This window comes from Schistocerca cancellata, chromosome 4 (assembly GCF_023864275.1).
Source record: "Schistocerca cancellata isolate TAMUIC-IGC-003103 chromosome 4, iqSchCanc2.1, whole genome shotgun sequence".
Classification (NCBI taxonomy): domain Eukaryota; kingdom Metazoa; phylum Arthropoda; class Insecta; order Orthoptera; family Acrididae; genus Schistocerca; species Schistocerca cancellata.
The window spans coordinates 846992130-847015345 of record NC_064629.1 but is presented as its reverse complement, the minus strand read 5'-3'; the positions used below and the strand labels follow the sequence as shown (position 1 = coordinate 847015345).

Here is a 23216-nt window from a genome sequence, read left to right as displayed (position 1 = left end):
GTGACTCAGTATTTCAGTAAAGACACATGCGCAGTATTTTTTTAAAAGACGATTTGTTTCTTCAAGCTTTTACCACAATTTACAGATGCTCTGCTGAAATAGCTACCTGCTTTCAAAATAGCTGGAGGAAAGAAGTACATATAAAATACAAACAATGGCAACTTTCACCACAAAGATTGCTAATGTTTTCAGCATTTTTCGAAAATTATCTTCAGTGATTAAAACTATCGTAGAAGGACAGTGAAAGAAACCAAACCTCGGCTGCGCTAGATGGAATGGAAGTGCAAACAGATTTTTGGTCGAGAGTCAACAGTAGCCAAAATTATAAAAAATGATTCTCCCGAATTCCTATTTAAGACATTGTTTGCCCAGCCTCATCTACATGTCGTAAGAGTTTCTAGTTGGAATTTATATAGAGATCGTAAATTATGGACACTTTGAAGACTTGGAAATTCAATATACTAAGCGAAAACCATTTCACTTGCAAGCTGACAGTAGATGCTCGACAGAAACCTGACATATTTTGCTGTTCCTGAGTGAGACATTAAACGCAGTAATACGGTCAACAACTAGAAGATTGGTGCAAGCCTACACGAAGGTCTACAAGATCACCTGATAAAATTATTTAGATTTTACAGCTGACATACATGAAATAATAGTCTACCACGGAAAACTGCTACAATTCCCAGATGACTTACATAGTTATACGAGAACTGCCATACTAGCGGAGATACTGCAGAAGACGGTAATGCACATCCTATCCAAATACTTAAACATGAACTGAGCATATCCGAAAGCGAGTCCTGCTGAGATACTGACTTTCAGCAAAACGCTATTTGAGACTGCGACATAATGGACTGCTAATTATCAGTTACGAGGGACACGTAATCGATTACAAATGTGGATGAAATGGACACATTAAGAATGCTATGTAAAGATAGAAGCTCCAGCCGCTACCGTGATAAATAAGGGTTGGAACTTTAATAGTTGCAACTATTTATTTACAGCTCGTAAAAAATTTCAAAGTTTTACTGACCTTCAAAGCAGTCACCAGCATTGTGTATAACCGGTTGCCAGCGATGTGGAAGTCGTATGAAACTCTTAGCAGTGCCAGTTGTGTTGACAGTTCGAGCGGCGCGGTCTATTGCCAGACGAATTTGTAGCAATTCTGAAGCGAATGCCGTGAAGTGTTTCCTTCGGTGTAGAAATGGAGTTGAAATCACGAGGGCGTAAGTCAGGGGAGTGCAATAGGTGGTATAGCACTTAGCAGTCCCATCAGCCAAACAAATCAGTAACAGGATGCAATGTACGTGCTTGAGCATTGTCCTGAAAAATGATGGTCAGGTCCTGCAGAAAGTGTCATTACTTCTGTCTCTAAGCTGGTCGTAGGTTGTGTTCCAAAAATGAACAGCATAGAGACAAAAGTGATGACACTTTCTACAGGACTTAACCATCATTTTACAGGACAATGCTCAAGCACGTACAGTGCAAGCTATTACTGATTTGTTTGACTGATGGGGCTGCTAAGTGCTATACCACCTACTGCACTCCCCTGACTTCAGCCCTCGTGAGTTCAACTCGATTTCTAACCCGAAGGAAGCACTTCATGGCATTCGCTTCAGAACTGCTACAAATTCGTGGGGCAATAGACCGCGCCGCTCGAACTGTCAATACAACTGGCACTGCTAAGAGTATCCTGCGACTTTCACATCGCTGTCAACGGGTTATAAACAATTCTGGTGACTACTTTGAAGGTCAGTAAAACTTTGAAACACTTATCTGTTTTGTACGAGCTGTAAATAAATAGTTGCCACTATTAAAGTTCCAGCCATCGTATCTGGAATAGCGATTATAAAGACAAGATAAAAGATGTTCTGGTACGTTCAGACGGATATATTCCTTGATCATTATGTGTGTGGAATAGGCACAAAAGTATAATCACGAGATATTGGTGCTGATATAGAAGTTTACCCAGAGACATTGTTTCCACACAACATTCGCGAATGGAATGGGGATGGATATTAAATGATGCTAGTAGCAGAATGAAACGTAAGTAATGTACTTGTTCTTAAAATAACATTTCTCGATGCTTGGGGGTAATTAAGAATGTGTTCGACGGGTGAGGGAAGACCCAGATAGCATCTCTACCGGAGACGCATGACTTCGGCAGTGGTAACTGTAGTCCATACGTTATTACTTTTTATTACTTTGTAGGGACTTAATATTCTTTTTAAAGTTCGCATCCAGGTTATATATATACACACGCACACATACAAACACACACACACACACACACACACACACACACACACACACACACACACATATATATATATATATATATATATATATATATATATGTGTGTGTGTGTGTGTGTGTGTGTGTGTGTGTATGTGTGCGTGTGTCTGTGTGTGAGACATCGCACCACTAATGGCGCTAAATGTAATCGTGAATAGCATCCTTATCAACATTTTATTTATTGTTTCAAATGAAACTTCATTTCTTTCTCTTGTCAGTAAATTATATTAAAGTTCAGATCTGTCCGTAATCTCGATCGAATTAGCCGGCATAATTAAGTTCTTCGAAACGTTAAGTGTTAGTCTCATAAGTTTATTACATGTGTGCTGGAGCTTTAACAACGTTTTATTGTTAGAATTGAGTAATCTTACACACTTGATCCTAAAGTACTACTTGCATATTACAAGCAAATAACAGGTCTTCGCACCCTTATGTAAAATTTCCGTCTGTTCGCTTGAGGTGAATACAGGATATTATCCTGTCAAATTGAAAGTGAGCTCTTGCCTGCCGACACACACTGAACACTCTTACTTTGTGGACTTTTCGTAAGAGAAACTTTGCACGGTTTTCCGGTGACGGTCCGCGTCAGCGGAGAGATTCAAACTGCTGGTCCTGCGGCCTCTAAGGAACATAAACTGTGGAAACCTGCCGCCAACCGCATCGTCGCCGACGCAAATAGTGCGTGTCACGCAGTTGCAGCCGAGGCGTAGCTACTGTCCAGATCCACTTTTTCGAATTCATGGAAGGTTCCCTTCTTAGTACTCGTGCAACATCAAGGTAGAAATACAATCGCTCCGAGGAACAGAATTGCGTGCCGTAGTGCATAACGCAAGCAAGAATGGTTAGACAGCACGTCTCATTCAGAGAAAAATCGTTGGAGTTAGAGAAAGAAAGAACAAAGGAATTTAAATTTTCCTAAAGAAAAACGAGGCTTTTTGCATTGTATCTCGTAAATGCAAACCACAAGGAGACAGAACGATTCAGTCATTTATAAAGAGGCCTCTGTAAATGTTATATAACGTTTTGTCAAAGGCTACTTTATCTACTTAAAGCACGTCTTTCATATTGAACTCTTCCCACTGTGCTGCTCTCCTCTTTAAAGTAGTATGGTATGTCCGACAGAACAACGTTGCCAAGAAAACCGTAAACGAAATTACACGAAGCAGGGATAGTGATATAGTTTATACGCTCGTCACCTTTAAGTCCTGATACCACACGAAGGAACGCCTAAAGCCTGAAGGCTGCTTTCAGCCACTGACTCACACTGTTAATAACATGACGATTTAAATCTGTAATGAAGTATATAGCTAGATGTAAATGTTCATTTGAGACATCTCGTTCATCTAGTCTCATATTAATTCAACTTGGTCCTGGTAGCCGCCCTTAATATGCAACTGTACGCTGCAGATCGTTCTTAGGTAACTGTTCTGCAAACAGGAACGCAGTAATTATAAATGCATCTACACATCAATGTTTCTTCGTAGTGTTTAACTCGCTTATGCATTTATCCCTCTGGTAACGTGTTTGATTAATCCTTCTAGCTCTCTAAATCTGTCGTGTTGAGCCCTGGGTTTACTGTTACTGTCTTGTGCTGTGGTAGCAAACATAAACTGGAAAGAATAAAGTGTCATCTGTCTATGGCTCAGGTTACGCCTATTCTACGCGTTCACCTAGTTTTGCAGAGAGAGACGTGATACAGTTCTTAAGACAGTGAACTAATATGCCGGAAATGATAGACATTTATTCTTCATCATCGTCATCACCAGTCATTTCCATCAATTGATGATGTGGCCTCTTTGAGGCGGCGTACAACATAGGGACTCTGCAGGTTCTTCCATTTCTGCCAAACTTGAGCTTCCCCTTGCCAGTTCACTCCGGCATGACCAGCCCAATGCCATTTTAAGATATTCACTCTTTCCATTATGTCACTGACCTTTGTTGTCTACCTGATATCTACTTTTTTCTTTCTGTCTTACTTTGTGAAGGTCAACAGTGGTCTTTCCATTCCCCTTTGGGCCGCTATTAGTTTTCTGACAATGAACTCTTTTAATGTCTATGTCTCACAGATGTTAGTTATTATTGACAGTATACATTGGTCAGAAACTGTTTTCTTCAGCACGGTCGACATCCTGAACTTCAAAACTGAGGAGTGTCTCCCATAAGCTTGCCACCTTAATTATTATATCTCCCTATAGGGGAGATATTATATCTCCCTATAGGGCTATGTTTGGATGTTTCTGCTAACAACACAAGACGAACTAGTGCTTCATATCTACCGACTTGAATGCGACGGGAAGAAAAGCACCAACATTCGTTTCTTATATTGTTTTGAATGTGTCTTTCAACGTGTCGCACATTAATAATAATAATAATAATAATAATACGAGAGGTGTTTACTAAGTAACGGGACACGTGTTTCTCTGAAAGTGCATTGGTTTTCTTCAGGATTCCTATACGCCGTATTATTCCCCGCTCTTCTGGCTACGAAACCTTATTTTTCAACATAATCTCCATTCACTGCGTCGACCTTACGGCACGTTTCTGGGAAGGTCTGTATACCCACATGGTATCACTCTACTGGTCGAGCCAACGTCTTGCTGCGTCAGTAACTTTCCCATCCTCTACGTACTGCTTCCGCGGAGTGCATCGTTCATTGGACCAAACAGATGGAAGCCGGAAGGTGTGAGATACAGATTGTAGGGTCTGCAGGGTGGATGAGGAGTAACAGTCCAATAAATTTTTGTGAGCTCCTCTCGGATGCGCAGACTTGTGTGAGGCCTTCAAATAGTTCAAATGGCTCTGAGCACTATGGGACTTAACATCTGCGGTCATCAGTCCCCTAGAACTTAGAACTACTTAAATCTAACTAACCTAAGGACATCACACACATCCATGCCCGAGGCAGGATTCGAACCTGCGACCGTAGGGGTCGCGTGTTTCCAGACTGAAGCGCCTAGAACCGCTCGGCCTCATCGGCCGGCTACTATTTTCCGACCACTAGCGTATACAGACACTGCGTTTCACCAAACCTACCTCGGCAGAATTCTAGGTACTTTCCAGGCGATACTTATGTACGTGGTATATTCGTCACGACTAGAAAAAAAGTCCTGTGAACGTATGTTAGGGAATAAATACTTGTTGACGTATAGGGCATTCTGTGCAATGATGTTCATCCATCTCTGGTTATACAGGAGGTACTCAGTATTGTTACCATTCATTCTCCTTCAACCATTCTCAAAGAATCATGAACTCTTTATAACACACTTGGCTGATTTCGGATTTGTTCACACCCTGATTGCTTCGACTAGTACATCCCATATCACACGTTTTTGTTAGATACCTACCGCCGGAGGCTCGAGTCCTCCTTCGGGCATGGGTGTGTGTGTTGTTCTTAGCATAAGTTAGTTTAAGCTATTTTAAGCAGTGTGTAATCCTAGGCACTGATGACCTCAGCAGTTTGGTCCCTTAGGAATTCAAACACATTTGAACATTTGTTAGTACTGTCGTACGATGCGTAGAAAATGTGAGGCCCCACGGTGCATAAAGCATATCTGTTGTCTTTTTCCAAAAGTGATCACTCGATGATGTTCGTCTGCTGACACAGTTTCAATTCCGCCTTATCCGTAAATAAATGCACACTTCAGCTGTGAACCTTACGCATTCTGCCTTAGATTTTAATGGCAGAAATCTAATGTGGCTTGTTGATGTCACAACACTTGTTCTTTCATACCCAGAGTTCCAATTGTCCGAGGTATACTGTTATCCCAAACAGAATAATACCGTGTCTGACAATTGTCACTTAATATTATGTGAGCCTTTATCAGTCTTTACGGTGTTCACACTCCACCGGATCACTTGTCTTGTTCTGATGCGATACCTAGGGAATGTCTAATGCAGTACACAGTTGTAAGTGTTGTGCCTGGTGACAGCATCACTGTCACAACAGTAAATACAGAGATAAGTACAACCAGTAGGAGACGAGCAATGAACGTCAACAGCGAAGCCCACACGTCTGAGTACCGACGTTCTCTGCACGCGTTAAGTGTCTCACGTCTTAACAAATATTTGTCCGTATTCATATGATATAGGAGGTTTTCTAGTTATGACCAAGAATGTGAGATACTAAAAAAATAAGGTATTTAGGGAACTCTGAACATCGCGGCTGTAAGTTTTTTTACTTCTGTCGTTGATAGGGATGAAATTCATCGACAGGTAAGGATCAGCCACCGAACTGACACAGCTTAGCAATAGAGAACTTTTCACTCAAGAATTCCCCTGCGAAACACTACGAGGTCACTGTTACATGACTACTGAAATTTTTCTTATCCATAGATTTTTTATAAATTTGTTGTTACTCACGGCGATCCATTGCTGGGCATGGGGCTCATGAATACCTGATGTTTGGTTTCATTTGGTCTGAAAAGTGGCACGAATTATTAGAGGAAAGTGTTGTGTAATCTACCACTCTAAGCGTATGTTCAGTTATGTTTTATTTATAATGGAGATGTTGGCACATTTCGTCCCAAAGGAGAAAACTGAAATCAGACGAACATTTGCTCAAAGATACGAGGCAAGTGGCTAAGAAACCGCAGACAGGTCGACGATATACGACACCAGCCGTCTTTAATACGGAAAACCAAAGGGTTTTTAGCATAAAGCAAGAACTACTACACAATTGTATTCACAACGAGAAAAACACAGGAATACCAAGCTGTCTAAAGGCTTTCACCGTGAAACAGGAAGAAAAAAGTTACAACACCCGCAAAAAGAGAAACATTAGAATATCTGTCGACTGTCTGAAGTATAAGACAGTTTTCCAGCGGTTGCTCTAAAAATGTTCAGAACACTGCCTCAAGATGTGCGGTGTCTGGCACCAGGATTCTTGAGAAATAAAATTGCACAGCACCCATTATACTGGGATGGAGAATTGGTCAATAGCGACTCAAGTGATTGGACGAAACAATACTGTTTTCCTCTGTTTTATGTGTCACTGTTGTAAACAATTTTCATGATACCTTATGCGAAAAACTCTTGTAAATAACTTTGTTAGTATGTCATATGATAAATACTGCAAGAATGACAAAAGATGTAGATATAGTAATAAAGTAATAATAATATTGGGTCTAAGGCGCTGCAGTCATGGACTGTGCGGCTGGTCCCGGCGGAGGTTCGAGTCCTCCCTCGGGCAGGGGTGTGTTGTTTGTCCTTAGGATAATTTAGGTTAAGTAGTGTGTAAGCTTAGGGACTGACGACCTTAGCAGTTAAGTCCCATAAGATTTCACACACACGTAAATAATAATATTGTGTTCTATTTGGGCCTTGCTTATTTCACTGTCTCAGAACCACTATAACTTGTACGTGTAACTATCTGGTCTACACTTGGATCTTTAATATTAAATAATATTTAAAAGACAGTCGTAGCTTGCATAGTGTTCTTTATTAACTCAAGAACGACGCGTATTGCCCAGACAGGGCATCATGAGGTTATGTTAAAACAATCAGAGATTTCTGCCAAATCTGCTACTCTATTCATACGTATGCACTATGTGAATATCGACGGGCCTCTGGCGCCATTCTAGCGTACATCTGTGTTAACATTTTGTGCACGAGGCCCTGTTCCCCCTTGCAATGCTGGTCGTTGCCTCCATTAGGCTGTCTTTTAACATTTTATTCGGTGTCATCTTTTATCTGACGGATTCATTTTGGCAGAAAATGTTTGATTTTTTAACTTAATCTGATGATATTCTATCGGGCAAAACGTGTCGTTCTTGAGTTAATGAAGAAAATTGCGCAATCTAAAACTGTTTTTAAATAGTAGCAATAATAATGTTGTTGAATGACCACGCCAAGATGGAATGGAATAACTTTTAATGATCAGGTCGTGGCTAATTGTGCTAGGGTAGAGCTTAACATCCCATAATTTGGGATTCAGTCGTCAATTGTCCGAGGATAGTTTTCCTGTCCCTTAAGGCTTCTTTCACCTCTGATAAATACGAGAAAAACTAAGCTGCAACGTGATTTGGAGATCGCATTAAACTGTAGGTCTCCCTATAAATGCTTGTTTAAATCGGTTCACAGTTTGGTGAAATGTTAGGGCATATCGCCTCCAGTAGGATCACTCATCCTTTGTGTACGAATCGACGTTCGGTTTAATGAGAATTATACTTCGAAATTTTCTAGTAAGTTCTACAAATCACCAGGAATTAAAGTTTCTGGGAAGTCTTCCTTGCAAGAAGAAGGCAGAGTTATGACACTCAGCAGGTGGCATTGTAACTTCGTAAGGCACTACACAATAAATCATTGTCATACAAAAGATAACAGTTTTTTAAGCTACCTACACAGCATATTACTCGAAAATGATACAAAATATGGTTATGCCCTTAGATTCAGTAACACATTCAGTGAACCGCCACTTAACTTCATATACTTACTTCGTGTTGGACGTTTGGAGATGGTAAGTTCATGTAATGGGTCCCTGTGTCATCTCGACTTCCGTCTCTGCTACGAACCAAACCTGGAAGAAAGAGTTCCATTTAGAACGTCAAAATATACGATTTACTTTGAAGTTAAGTGTTGCACTCAGAAACTCCAAGTTTCCATAATTTTCATGTATATACTGTGGATTTTTGTCTTGTGAATTGATATTACGAGTATTAGATGACTGTAAATGGCTCAGCTCATATATAATAATAAGTAGAATTCGAATAAAAAAATTAACACAAAATTATCAATGGATGAAGGAAGGATCGTATATTGTTAAATACTAACTTACTTGACAGGAAGACCACATTTTATATATATTTTAGGACATTTTAAGGTTATTTTTTCATGTGAAAATTTCAAGTGTTTCCTATATGTAACCTATGACTGTAAATTCCAGTAAACGTTAATAATGATGACACTGAGATCCGTCTGTCCAGTCTTTTAATTTCTAACTGTTGCGTTGCTTGCGATAAGCGAAAAAAGTATCTCAGTCTTTGTTTGACGAAACATTGGAACCATATCTCTGTAGATATTTACAGTGTGCAGTTTTTCACAAAATCAGTCATTTATACACTTAATGAGCATGCAATTTTAAGTGATGAAATTGATTTTATAATGCACAACATTGTATCTGAGAAGTGATATTTTAATGAAATGTGTGTTTCGTTGTATGCCTCATGAGAAGTGCATTGCACTTTAATAGATTACGCTTCTCACTTTCTAGTAATGCTACCTGGATGCAGGTTGATTGCCCTTCATTTTCAGCATCAGGTTCTAATCGGCAGTTGGCACTAGTACATTGCACAGTTCAGTAGAAAATATCCTGTAAGTCCAAAACGTTTTGATGTTGGTTTCATAGAAATAGAGAAAAGTTAAGAGGGTTGTTTTTGTTATAGCGTAAAGCCGAGCTCCGGCACGCCAGTCGGGAACGAGAGAGCAGAGAGGGCTGTGAAGAAGACGGCAGCGTGCGATTGGCTGACGTCTTCTTCACAGCCCTCTCTGCTCTCTCGTTCCCGACTGGCGTGCCGGTGCTGGACTTTACACCGTAACAGTTTTAATGCTTCAGATGTTCTACATAGTCTCCCCTCAGTTTCGTACAACTCACAGAACGTTCATATAGCCATGTGAAACTGTCAGAATAGGCCTTCTTTGGGATGTTGCACGACTCACTCTTTACAATGGCTTGAGTGTTAGTTATGTTGTCAAAATGTTTACCCCTCATGTGAATTTCTGCACTTCATTATTTTGGAGAAGGTTCATGTTGGTAACACCAGGTATCGTCACCAGTGTTTTTTTATTTTTTTATATTTTTTTCGCAGGAAAGGATTGTGCGCATTTTTCATTTCGTCGAAGCTGCGACAGGCATCCGTGTTTCATTCCATCTGTTTGGGGTCAAGGAGTCTGAGATTGTGGTATCGGCCACTATCCGGTCGGCCGCACTTTCAAATAGGCGTGCCGCCAGTTAAGCTCGTCTCACACACAATAATATTCGCTGCAGTTTTACTTGCAGACTCATGCGACGGCCGTCTTGAGGGCTCTGTCGTCTGCTACCCGGGGAGTTGTGTATGTTTCCCGTCACAGAACCGATGCTATTTTTCTTGTCAGACTTCGTCGGTTCCCTCCACGCTGCCTGATCAGACCAATCAGTAGTCCTGCCTGGCATCTGACGTCACAGCTTAAAGGACGGGAAATATGAGACAGCGCCACTTAACCCTCCGAGACCAATCACAACTTCACGCGCCCGCCGGCCGACCTGCAAACTTCCTCAAACGATTGTAAAGAAACTATTCGAAAAAAATACTGATTCTTGCACATCTTATAGCTTCATTCATCAGTTTCATGATGAATTGCTTATCATTTCGTTAATGACATTATTTACTGTGATAATTTAGGATTAAGTAAACCGCATAAATTACGGAAAGCTTGCAGTCAAAAACAGAGGTCTCTAAAAATTTTCGTTTGGTGCATGTTAGGTCGTATGTTGCAGCATTTGAAGTGTAGCTAATGTATTGACTTTCTTTGTAAACGTTGTAGGATATTGATATTTATCAGCAATCTTCAGAAAATGGATCGTACGTAAAAGCACTTCCTCCCGAGCTCGCGAGCCAGCGAAAACAGAGAATGAAATATTCACAAACTTCCTCGTATCTTACAAACTGCTTCAGAAATCGAAAAAAGATTTTTGAAAATGACAGTCTGCAAAGGGAAGAGTATTTCACCATATGATTAATATGCGATACTTCGATGTCTACCGCGATATTCGAACGACTACAGATTTCTTCAAGGATATCATGTAATATTTAAGCGCCATCCATAGCTGGTGAAACTGTGGCTTTGTAACAATATATGTGTAGAAATTACAGTTTATTTTTGTACCAAGAACGGGCATTTGCATAAACTATTGACATATCTGTACATCAGCTGCTATTTTATGATTCTGTCGCAGTTTCAACTGCTATAGAATGCTAGTTAGACGAATATAAACTCAGCTGTTTCTCTGAAGGAAAATGAGGGTGATTATAGGTCTGGGGAAAGTAAATCGATACTTCTCTTCAAATTTCGGTGAAATATTATACTCCATTGTACTTTTAATAATAAATGATACGGATTGCAATTGGGCAACGGATTTTATCTAAATATTTCAGTAATCTAAGAAATATAAAAACAATTAACAGCACATAGGATGCCACCTTTTCTATCCTATCCCTCTACAGAATGAGGGATTGCACTTTTTCACCACAAACATGTTTTAGTTTGTCAAAGATATTGATATTCTGTTTAAACTTTGATAGGTAGCTGAACGGATTTTGCAAATTTAAATGTTTTCGTGTTTCTCACATTATTAACAGGGAGCAATAAAATTCTTTGGCCGGGGTCTGTCCGCAACGTTCATTATTAGAAACTCACCGGCGCATTGGGTTCCACTAAAACATCAACAGAAGTATCGATTAACTTTTTTTGCCCGACTTCTTATTCCATTTAATTTTCTTCAGAGAGACATTATTAGTGGAGAGTTTTGAGTCATAAGTTAAGTTCCCTTGATGTCCGGTCTAAATCTGCTTCTCCCGCCAAAACACCGCAGAGTCTGTAGATATTCATGTCACTAACATTCTAATGCTGTTGAAATTGCAACAGAATCATAAAAGAGCAACTAAAGGAAAGATGAGTCAATAGTCATGAAAATGCCCCTTCTTGGTATAAAAATCTAGTGAAAGCTCCTCATATATGTTTTTCTAAACTCAAAGTAATTCTCGTTTCACCAGCTATCAATGGCACATAAATTTTGCATCATTTCACTAAAAGAAGCGACTACGCTTCCGATATGTCGCTGCAGATATGGAAGTTTCACATATTAATCATATAGTGAAATACTCTTTTATGCGTACTATTATTGCCAAAATCTTATTTCAATAGCTGAAATCATTTACAAGATACAAGGAATTATGTAAATATACCATTCTGGCTTTTTCACTGGTGCTTGAGGTCGGGACGAAGCGCTATACATACGATCCACTTCGTCGAGACAGGTAATAGGTAGCAATATTTCAAAGTTTAAAGAAAAATTCAATACGTTAGCTACATTTCATACACAGCAATATATGACCTAACATGGACCAAACGCTAATTCCCAACGTTCTTGCAGTAATGTAGCCGGCTGCTGTGACCGAGCGGTTCTAGGCGCTTCAAGCCGGAACCACGCACCTGCTACGTTCGCAGGTTCGAATCCTGCCTCGAGCATGGATGTGTGTGATGTCCTTAGGTTTGTTAGGTTTAAGTAGTTCTATGTCTAGGGGACTGGTGACCACAGATGTTAAGTTCCATAGTGCTTAGAGCCATTTGAACCATTTTTTGAGCAGTAATGTACTTAGTCCTAAAATATCACAATAAGTACGACCATTAACGAAATGATAGGCAGTTCATCATAAAGCTGACTAATGAAGCTATATGATGTGCGGGAATGAAATTTTTTACCAAATAGTTTCTTTACAGTCGTTTGAGAAAGACTGCAGCTCAGCCAGCTCGCGTGTCCTGCAGTTCACGGAGTCTAGCCAGCAAGCCAGCTTCCGTGCCGAATCATACGTCGTGTGAGAGACTTAGCATACGAGGTAGCCCTCACCCCCACCTGCTAGCCGGCAGTCATTTGCGCCATCTAGCAAACTTGTGGACAATCTAACTCTGTGTAAGACGGGCTTTAGGCCGCCGCGTTTCTTGCAGCCATTGTTGCGGCGCGAGGGCGCAGCCACGAATGATAACGCCACTGCCAATGAGATGCATGCATCCCCTCTCTAGAGCTCCGGCGAGGGGGATATTATGTTCGAATATTCGTGCACTGAGCCCAAACCTCTACCGCCGCCGATGGAAACAATACCGTGACACTCGGGACAGGCGTCGCACGAAGCATCTCCAACGGGAGTTTGCGCGCCGCCTAGCGGATTGGAATTCGGAACAGTGGGAGGATAGGATGTCCACCTTTCTCCTTCAGCATAAATCGGACTGGGCTGTCGACCGAGCCCTGCGTCGTACCACCTTCCGGACCCACCACCCCGTCCAGACGGACGCTGGTCTCAAGTATGATACTCTTCGTGTGGTGGAAACCCTGGCTGATGGATTTGAGGCCCAAAACCAACTGCTCGTCCTGGACCCCACGCCGATGAACTCCAGGACGGCCAAGATATCCTGAGGACTGTGGCTGCCTTCTGAAACAGACCACCGCTTATAGCTCCTCGCCTTACGTCCACGGTGGAAGTGCTTCGAATCCTCCGGAAGAAACGTTGTAATTCGGCCTGCGGCCTGGATGGGATCGTCAATGAACATCTCCGTCGGCTACCACGTAAACCCCTCGTCCTATACACCAGGATATAGAACTTTCGTCTTCAGAGTGGCCTTTTTCCTCCGCAGTGGCAACATGCAAAGCTTATTGGGATCCCAAAGCCTTCTAAGGACCCTACAGTCCCTACCAACAACAGGCCCACCAGTTTTTTGAACACCATGGTGGAAGTCCTGGAGTCTCTCATACTCCACCCGCATTTCCCAGCCTCTGGCAGAAGTCGGGACGATCCGTCCCGCACAGTTTGGGTTTACCTCACACGTGTCCGCAGAACTGCAAGTTCTCTGGATGACGGAGCACATCAGCAATGGTTTCAACTCCAGCAGGTCGACGGCAGTGGAATGCTTATGATAAGATATGGTAGGACAACCTGGTGTATAAGATGCTGACGCAAAGGACCATTCCTGACATCTACGTTAAGACTGTGGACGATTTCCTCCACCAGAGGACTTTCCTCGTTGCTCAACGGGGAAAGCGCTCTAGTGTACGCCACATGTCGATGGGTACCCCTCAGGGCTCTGTGCCGTCCCCTCTTCTTTTTAATGTCTGTGTCAATGACATGCCCGTTAACCGCCACTGCCTTTTGGCACAATACACCGATGACACAGCGCTTAATACGACCGGCCGCAATCCTGATCAACTCATTGCTCGCCTCGAAAGGCAAGTGGACGCAACGGTCACCTGGTGTCGCTACAATAAGATTTCCCTCAATGCCGTCAGCACTACGGCAGTGTATTTCACTAAACGGCGTCCTATACTCCGCCACAACATCTCAGTCTGGGGTGTCCGGGTCCCGTGGGCCCAATATGTGAAGTGTCTCGGGGTCTGGTTTTATAAGAAACTTTTCTTCCACCGCCACGCAGAATACATCGCCCATAAAGGGTTAAAGTTGACCAGGGCCTTGTACCCGCTCTTCTCCAGCCGAGAGCTGAATTTAGATACCAAGCTGAGGCTGTATCACTCAGTTGCACTACCGTCACTAACATATGGTTCCTCTGCGTGGCCACGATTAGTAAGTCCTCGATGCTGCCGCTACAGCGCCCACAGAATAAAGTTCTCCGGTGGAGTCTTCACGCCCCTCCTCTCACCATGATTATCACTCTGCACGAGGGGACAAATACGGCCCTTCTCAAGACGACCATTCGCTGTAATGCTCGACAACTATACAGTATAGTGGAAGCCCTCCGTGAGACGGTCGCTGGACTACAAACCATCGGAACCACAGTTCCACGGCGCTGGCACCGACACCCTGTACCGCTCACCATCCTGGAGGACCCAGATTTCGGCTCTGACTGACGATAGGACTACTACGACCACGTTCTTATCTCCGTTCCGTACCATCACTACCAGTGTCTTGTTCTCGTGCAGCCACTTTTTTCCTTCACCGTAGAGTTGGAGCATCACTGCACCCCTCCTCTGTACTTCCACCGTCGGAGGGTGGCGCGGAACTTAAAGTTCCACGGCCACTCCTTCAAAGTGTTATGATCGGCTGTTGTGCAGCCGTTGCTTTGAGTCTCCTCTCTCTTGTCCACCGAGACAGTTGGACCGAATCTGAACCGGTGACGCTGTATAATAGTAAACTGCCACAAAAGGAAAAAAAAGAAAAAGGAAGCACTGAACCCATTTTCGTGTATTTGCCAGCTGAATAACGTTTGCAGACTTTCATAGTAGCCAGGGCTCGACATCTTTTGAATAGACATTGTATTGGAGAGTGGCAGATTTATAAATATTATGTATCTGTATGTATTTCTACATTCACGACTACTCTTAGCAACTGACGCTGCAAGAGAAATAACGGAGTTATGTGTTATTTTTACTGTTTGATATCAGATGCAGAATAAATTAATATCTGAATTCTCTGCACATGAACGGCATCTGTTCCTCGCTCCTGTATCCACTAAAGAACCACACAGTATGCAAGGAAGTCATAACAGAGACAAACGTTGAACACACTGTTCTCTCCTTGAAAACATTCCGGGGATTGTATTGAACACACGATTTCGAGATTTTGCTTCATTGAGACTTGTGACACAATACTGACACACCGTGGTCGTACGTCCACTACTTAACATTGCCTGCGCGCAACTGAGTGGTCGAATAAACAACTTTCGTTTTCAGTTATCAGTTCGAACTGCCACCGTAGTTTCTGGACTGACCTCTGTTAAGTGCCAGGAATAAAAGAGTGTCAGAATAATTTGGATGGTCGGTACATGATGAAATATTCTGTATTGGTAAGTAGCGCGGGATAGCCGCACGGCCTCAGGCGGCTTGTCACGGTCCGTGCGGCTATAGATTAAGTAGTGTGTAGGCTTAGGAACCGATGACCTCAGCAGTTTGGTCCCTCACGCTTTACCAAAACTTTCCAAATTTCCTTGGTGAGTAGAGGTTCTTTCATTATTGATAATTTGTGAGAACATGTGATTTTTCTCTTTAAGAAAGCCTAAAAAGATATGTTAATTCCTTTTGTCTTATTTTTACGTGACCGCTGATGACAGCTATCTCCCGGGATGCGAAATGTACTATTGATATAGATAACAAAGTGCAGTCTAGACTGTTCATTACTGTTATGAAAGGAATTGGTTCAAATGGTTCAAATGGCTCTGAGCACTATGGGACAGAACTTCTGAGGTCCCCTAGAACTTAGAACTACTTAAACCTAACTAACCTATGGACATCACACACATCCATGCCCGAGGCAGGCTTCGAACCTGCGACCGTAGCGGTCGTGCGGTTCCAGACTGTAGCGCCTAGAACCGCTCGGCCACTTCGGCCGGCTATGAAAGGAATTGGTACACAAGAGTTAATACTCTTGTTAACTTTAGCAGTTGACTGAATCTCTTTAAATTTATATGTTCAGATGACATTATATGACCTATACTGTTGGTGATGTTATTATTCTTCTTATCATGCCATAACAGCTGACCTCAACTAAATAAAAAGTTAAACGCCAGAACCTATCAGCCGAGTGCCTGCTGAGTAGATGTTGTGATTCATCATCCTTTGATGCTGATTTTAGTTAGTCAAAATCGAATGTGAAAAAGTGAATGCGACTGTTGCTGTTTTTTGTGTATTTATTTTTAAATGATTTAGCCGACCTCACAACAATGTTATAATGAACGCAAGTGGCTACCAGGCTGCGACCCTATGTCGTCCATTAAATAACGAATCTCTTCGCATCGTCTCGAAAAGATTTATTTATTTACTCTTGTACATGGTAGCACGCCATTACACACAACTCTGGTGGCTCGAGTATCAGGCATAGTAACTGCAACTGTCTCGTGTACGTCAGTGTGATGGATGAGTGTGTAGGATAATGGTGTTACTTGGTGTTACTGATGAAAGGAGAGAGAGGCTGAAATCCATCCCTTACGGGCACATAGCCAGCTCCTCTAGGGACTCAACACGCTCGGATACGTCTGCATCCGACTGGGTGATCATTTTCTACAGTTCCACGTATATCATTCCGTAATAATGGACACTGGCGTAAAATGTGGCGATTAGTTACCTCACGGCTCTATATCTCCTCCCCTGCTCAGCAGAATATTGGCGATGAAAATTTTTTATACCGCCAGCACTGGAACAGCTACTAGCCAAGAACCAGCAGTGCGGGAACTAACTTTCGTTAACGAGCTCGGTTACAGAAATGGGTATATGGTAAAATGATAGCAGCATGTTAGAATTCCTCGTCTTTTCATCGTGTATGGTAGTTATGCTCGCCGTCATCCAAGGTGCTATTCGAGAGGAAATGTGGTATGTATTGGCATCGGGATTCTCGCTCCATATTCTGTTCATTATATAATGATCCAAAAAACACAAAAAGCAGTAATACAATGCAGAGAATTCATCACCGTCACCCACACAATTCAATAAGCCGATGAAATCAAACAAGCCTTATTATAGTATTTCAGAATTTTGCACAACAGCCTTGAAAGTGGGTCACAGTATTTAGACTAGAGACTAAGGAAACTCTAGTGGCCTATGGACTTACGCATCAGACTACTAGTAAATTACACTTCTTGTTTTCAAACGATTTTGCTTCTCATTATACAGATACATACAGCATCAGTCGGAACATGTTTTCGTTCAAATGGTTCAAATGGCTCTCAGCACTATGGGACTTAACAGCTGAGGCCATCAGTTCCCTAGAACTTAGAACTACTTAAACCTAACGAACCTAAGGACATCACACACATCCACACCCGAGGAAGGATTCGAACCTGCGACCGTAGCGGTCGCGCGGTTCCAGACTGAAGCGCCTAGAACCGCTCGGCCACTCCAGCAAGCGAACACGTTTTCATTTAACCAGTGATAGCTATGGACCCAGTTATGAGGCAAGGAACTGAAGTTTCGTGATTATTAAGTCCTTTAAATAGGAAATAAATATGTATGCATAACGCCGAGGAAAGATTTTTCTTACATATTAGCATCACCTGTACCGTATATAGTTCACTAGGCTACTGTTTCCAAAAACTGATTTAAATATAATCGCGTCAAATACAAATCACACCACGTGAGCTGTTCACATTGATACAGGACGATATTCTGAAGTGCAAATTGGACATGCAGTTCGCTCACTGTACAGTTCCCAAAAAGTAACACTCCACTGAATGCTACCATGAAGCCGGCCGGGGTGACCAAGCGGTTCTAGGCGCTACAGTCTGGAACCGCGCGACCGCTACGGTCGCAGGTTCGAATCCTGCCTGTGGCATGGATGTGTGTGATGTCCTTAGTTTAGTTAGATTTAAGTAGTTCTAAGTTCAAGGGGACTGATGACCTGAGAAGTTAGGTCCCATAGTGCTCCGAGCCATTTTTTTGCTATCATGCATGTGCTCTATCTAAGATATATCAAGGATTTCATAAAGGTCGACGTTACGTCTATTGGAGAAGAAGCAACTTCTTTCTGAAGTGCACATAAAAAATACTTTGTTCCGTTCTCCAGTAAATTTGATACTTGCAGTCCTAAACCTAAATTTCATGTGTAAGTATCACAAAAACCATAATCATAACCCTTTGAATATACGCGTTGAGATCATATTGCAGAAACCGATGCTTACCTTTACTCGTTGTAACGGTCGCTCATTGCTTGCGAGAGCGCCGAAATATGCCAGCCTGTAGCCACGTCAGCCATACGCAACCGCACGGCGGGAAGCTGACTACATCACAACTGGCGCCAGCACGTGGACTCTAAATAACCGCTCTTCTCTGTCCGAGTACAGCAGTCGTTGGAGATCGTCTGCTGGCGCAGCTCTGGCTCAAAAATCTGAACCGTTACGACGACAATAGACGTGCCATTCACATAGAACTTCCTACGAGAGCCGACTTCTGATGCTCGTACAGATGTGTTGGTTGAGAGCGTGTGGAGTTTGATGATCGGACCCTGTCGCTACGCCAGTGCTATGTTGCTTGGGGCTCCCCGACGTTGGGACTCATCAGCATTTGCGTGGTCTAGATCGGTAGGCTACCCTGGAGCTTTGCAGTGTCATAAAAAAAATGCGTCACGCTAGTGAAAACAAACTTCTGGTAATGCTCTTGTAGTGAATGTGTGTACCATGTGTACCTTCCCATACACTACACGTGGTTTATTGATTTTGCACTACAGGTCATTGAGTTGCAATGGCAATATCCTAGCAGATTAAAACTTTGTGCCGAATCGGAGCGCGCACCTAGAACCTTGCCTTTGGCGGACAATGTTGTTCTATGGATCACTCAGTCGGTAAAAGAATTGCCCGTGAATAGCGAGCTTCCATATTCGACAGATAGTTTTAGTCTGCCAGTAAGTCAAAATAGCACACTCTTCGCTGCAGAGTAAAAGATTCAGTCCGATGCTTTCCATTCGTTTACAAGACTGAAAGGAAACGTGGGCAGGTAGATGATATTATGGTTGTCATTACCGAGAATCACAAAACGTACAAATATTGTGATTAATGAATGGTAAAATTTCTAGATGCATGTTTTAACTTACTATGAAATTGATACGAAAATATAGTATCTCATAATTTCTTTTGTGCTATGTGTCTTTTGTTTTCGAATATCCCTGGTATATCTCCTGATTTAGTTAGTTCCGAGCTTTCTACAATTTTAATTCTTCTGTACTTCCAAGTATGATTGTAATCCATCTGTCAGTGATGGAGGCTTGCAAAAGCTTTTGTCATTAAAATATTTGTCGAATTTGCTTCATCTGGGTATTCGGTCACCTTGGATGGCACTACAAGCAATACCGTCCAATCGGAGTTCTTCAACGCACTTAGAAAGAGAAAGCTAGAGTTAGAAGCCATTTCGACAACTAAGTTATCAAAAGCGAAGCGCAAGCTCAGACTCGTTAAGAGCGTGAAAGTAAATCATATATGGCCGTGAGTTAGGAAAAATAACGGAATTCGATCGAGCAATTTACGGAAATCAGGGATAACCTAAAGCATGATCCAGAATGAAATTTTCACTCTGTAGTAGAGTGTGCGCTAATATAAAACCTCTTGGCAGATAAAAACCGTGTGCCGGACGGAGATTTGAACTCGGGACCTTTGCCTTTCGCGGGCAAGTGCTCTACCAGAGCATAAAATCATCATGGAGCCCAAGTAACTTTCTTTATACGAAGGAGGGGCGCTCGAAGTTACCCCTTTTAATCGTTTTAAGGTAAAATTCTTAGGATCTTACTGGTAGTCTGGACTGTAGGTTCCACACGCAAGGAATGTACATGATGTATACACGAGGGCGCCAAGTTTACTCCAAGAGCTTAACCGAGACACTTCAGAACGGATGCGTCCTTCATAGATCTGATTCATCTAGACAGTATGAATTAAAGCAGCATTCTGCACACTCAAAAAGATGGCAGCGTGTAATTCTTCTGTTGACACTGCGCATCAGCTGCCCGGAGCAAATGCCAGGAAAACGTTTTGGCGTATGTGAAGCGTGTGAACCCTCTAAGATGCAAGTGTCGGTCTCAGTAATTAAATTCATGAGTTATTTAACTGCCGTACAGACCAAGTGCCGACACGTTACAGCTGATCCATTATTCTTACCAAGATAATTAAACGAGAATTCAGCAGACGTTGCGGAATAAGAAGCTGATTAAGTCTGCGCCAAAGATACCGGGGGGTGGGAAAAGGTAACGGTGGGTAAAACCATATTTACGTTGCAGAAGTGATGCGATATATTATAATTAGATGAGCGTTTTGGCGCAGGTGTTGCAGTACTAGTATACACAAAAGAGGCGACGTTACCCAACTGCAGAAGATGAGAAAAACGAGTGTGACACGTTCTCTTAAATTTGAAAGTAGTGTGCCTCGTAACTGACCTCCTTCTGTGCATTATGGCTACAGCTTTGACTTTGGCGTCGCGCCTCCCTGGCATAGTTCCTGACTCCAAGCTCCTGAAATTTATTGAAATTATTGAAGTTCTATTTTTTCCGTTGCGGCTGTCGACAGCGACTGCTGGCTCTCCTGTGTCTGATTAGCTTCCCACGCGTCGTGACCGATTGCTCTACTTGATACTCGGATACAAGTTTTGTCATATCGTAGTGCTCAAGCACACAAAGATATTCACCTTTCGTCATTCTTAAACAGAATAGTGTCACAAATACTACGCATTTAGCTCCCTGTTTGTAGAAGAAAGAAGTATAAGTTTCTTTTCGAGTTAGGGCATGCACTAATCATCGTTATCCTTTACTTTTGAACCCATGGTAATGAATACGACAAATATTTTAACATTAAACATCAGCTAAATGTAGCTTTCGAATATATAATGACGATGTTTGCTGTTATTTAATGGTCTTTGATAAAAACACGATACGGAAATAAAAGGAGTATGTTAGACCTTTCCCACGCTTCTGAAATCACAGTAACACAATTGTAGAGAAACTGAGATACAACATATGTAAAACACACGATAAAAGGTATTATGCCATGCAAAGTGTTTTCAGAATAAAAGAAAGTAAATTTTGGGGTACCGTCCCGCCGATGACGGTGTCATTAAAGATGACAGAAGATTTACATCTAAAGGAAAGTGGGTATCTGCGCACAGAGAAGAGTAAGTGACTCGTCAGTTTCCTGAAGCAAAGAGAGACAAAATTATAGATAAGTACTCAGTCGGACTGCCGGCCGGAGTGGCCGTGCGGTTCTAGGCGCTACAGTCTGGAGCCGAGCGACCGCTACGGTCGCAGGTTCGAATCCTGCCTCGGTCATGGATGTGTGCGATGTCCTTAGGTTAGTTAGGTTTAATTAGTTCTAAGTTCTAGGCGACTGATGACCTCAGAAGTTAAGTCGCATAGTGCTCAGAGCCATTTGAACCATTTTTTACTCAGTAGGACTCTCAGACCTCTTTCACTGTGTCTTCCAACGACGTAGATAGTTATTGTTCCTGGTTTCGCAGCACAGTCACAAAAGCAAAAGTAGTTACATAAAATTTCCTAAGGTGATTTGTGCCCGCAGAAAAAAATTTGTGTGTGTGAAATCTTATGGGACTTAACTGCTAAGGTCATCAGTCCCTAAGCTTACACACTACTTAACCTAAATTATCCTAAGGACAAACACACACACCCATGCCTGAGGGAGGACTCGAACCTCCGCCGGGACCAGCCGCACAGTGTGCCCGCAGTAGCTTAATATTCTTTATAGCTGCATCTTCCTATAAAGGTCCAAAAACGCGTGTACATATTTCATGGTCCAGTTCCACACTCGACACGCTTCTGAAATTGAAAAGTTGATTTTCCTAACTCCCAAGCTAGCACAAAAAAATACTGATAATAAATACACTGTCAACGAGCTATTGAATACATGGAAAGAATACATAATTTTCCGAGACTAGAAGCTTAAAACTCATTGTGAAATCCATGGTCTAAATTATTCTCTATTTTAATCTGTGACTAAGTACCTATTTCACTCTTCCCCGGTATAATATTTTACTTTTCCTCTTTAGCGGAGTATACGCGGCGACGATATTTTAACGTTTCTTTCGATCATGTGTTCATTCTCTAAATCCTTAAATTGGTAGCATCATGTTGATACGAGAATACCCATAAGGTACTTCTGCAAGTACATCACATTTCATTCACAAGTTTCAGTTGAACATTATCCATGCAATCGAACTGCTTTAATAATACGTAATCATAAACACTTCAATTGTAACACATGTATGTTAACTGTAGCGCATTGATACTGTACTCATCAATGAAATTAGGCGATATGTTTAGAGTTTTACAGCTGGAATTACGACTTAATTTTTGTGCACAACGTTGGACGTCGGATCTTGTCATCTTCTTTAGTTGTTGCCTGCAGTCCAACTGTTGACAGTTCTGGTGAGGTCCAGGCAGCTACTACAAGAGGCCATCATTCGCAGCTCCTGATGAAGACTAGATCAGTCATCGAGATACCGTGAAACGAAGTCCGTCTGGATACGAAAAAGAGCGGCAATTGTTACTCAGCCAAGAAAAACGAGTGGATCACACCGAATGGACCATTTCCCATAATTAACAAACCTATGTTGACTAAAAATCTATCATCGCTTTAATTATCTTCTGCAGTTCGTTATTCGCTTACTTCATTATTACTACATGGTAGTACATTAATTCCATGTTTGGAAATAAGTAAAGGGTTATTTATTTGACTGCCATAC

The 23216-nt window shown here is 42.0% G+C and overlaps 1 protein-coding gene across 1 annotated transcript in view; it reads right to left on the bottom strand.

Moving 5' to 3' along the window:
* Nucleotides 1-23216, bottom strand: part of LOC126184468 (uncharacterized) — an 818298-nt gene that overhangs the window by 413031 nt on the left and 382051 nt on the right. Inside the window, exon 3 of the mRNA XM_049926859.1 lies at nt 8731-8813. Within this exon, the coding sequence (XP_049782816.1) occupies nt 8731-8813 (83 nt within the window). The remainder of the gene's footprint in view (nt 1-8730; nt 8814-23216) is intronic.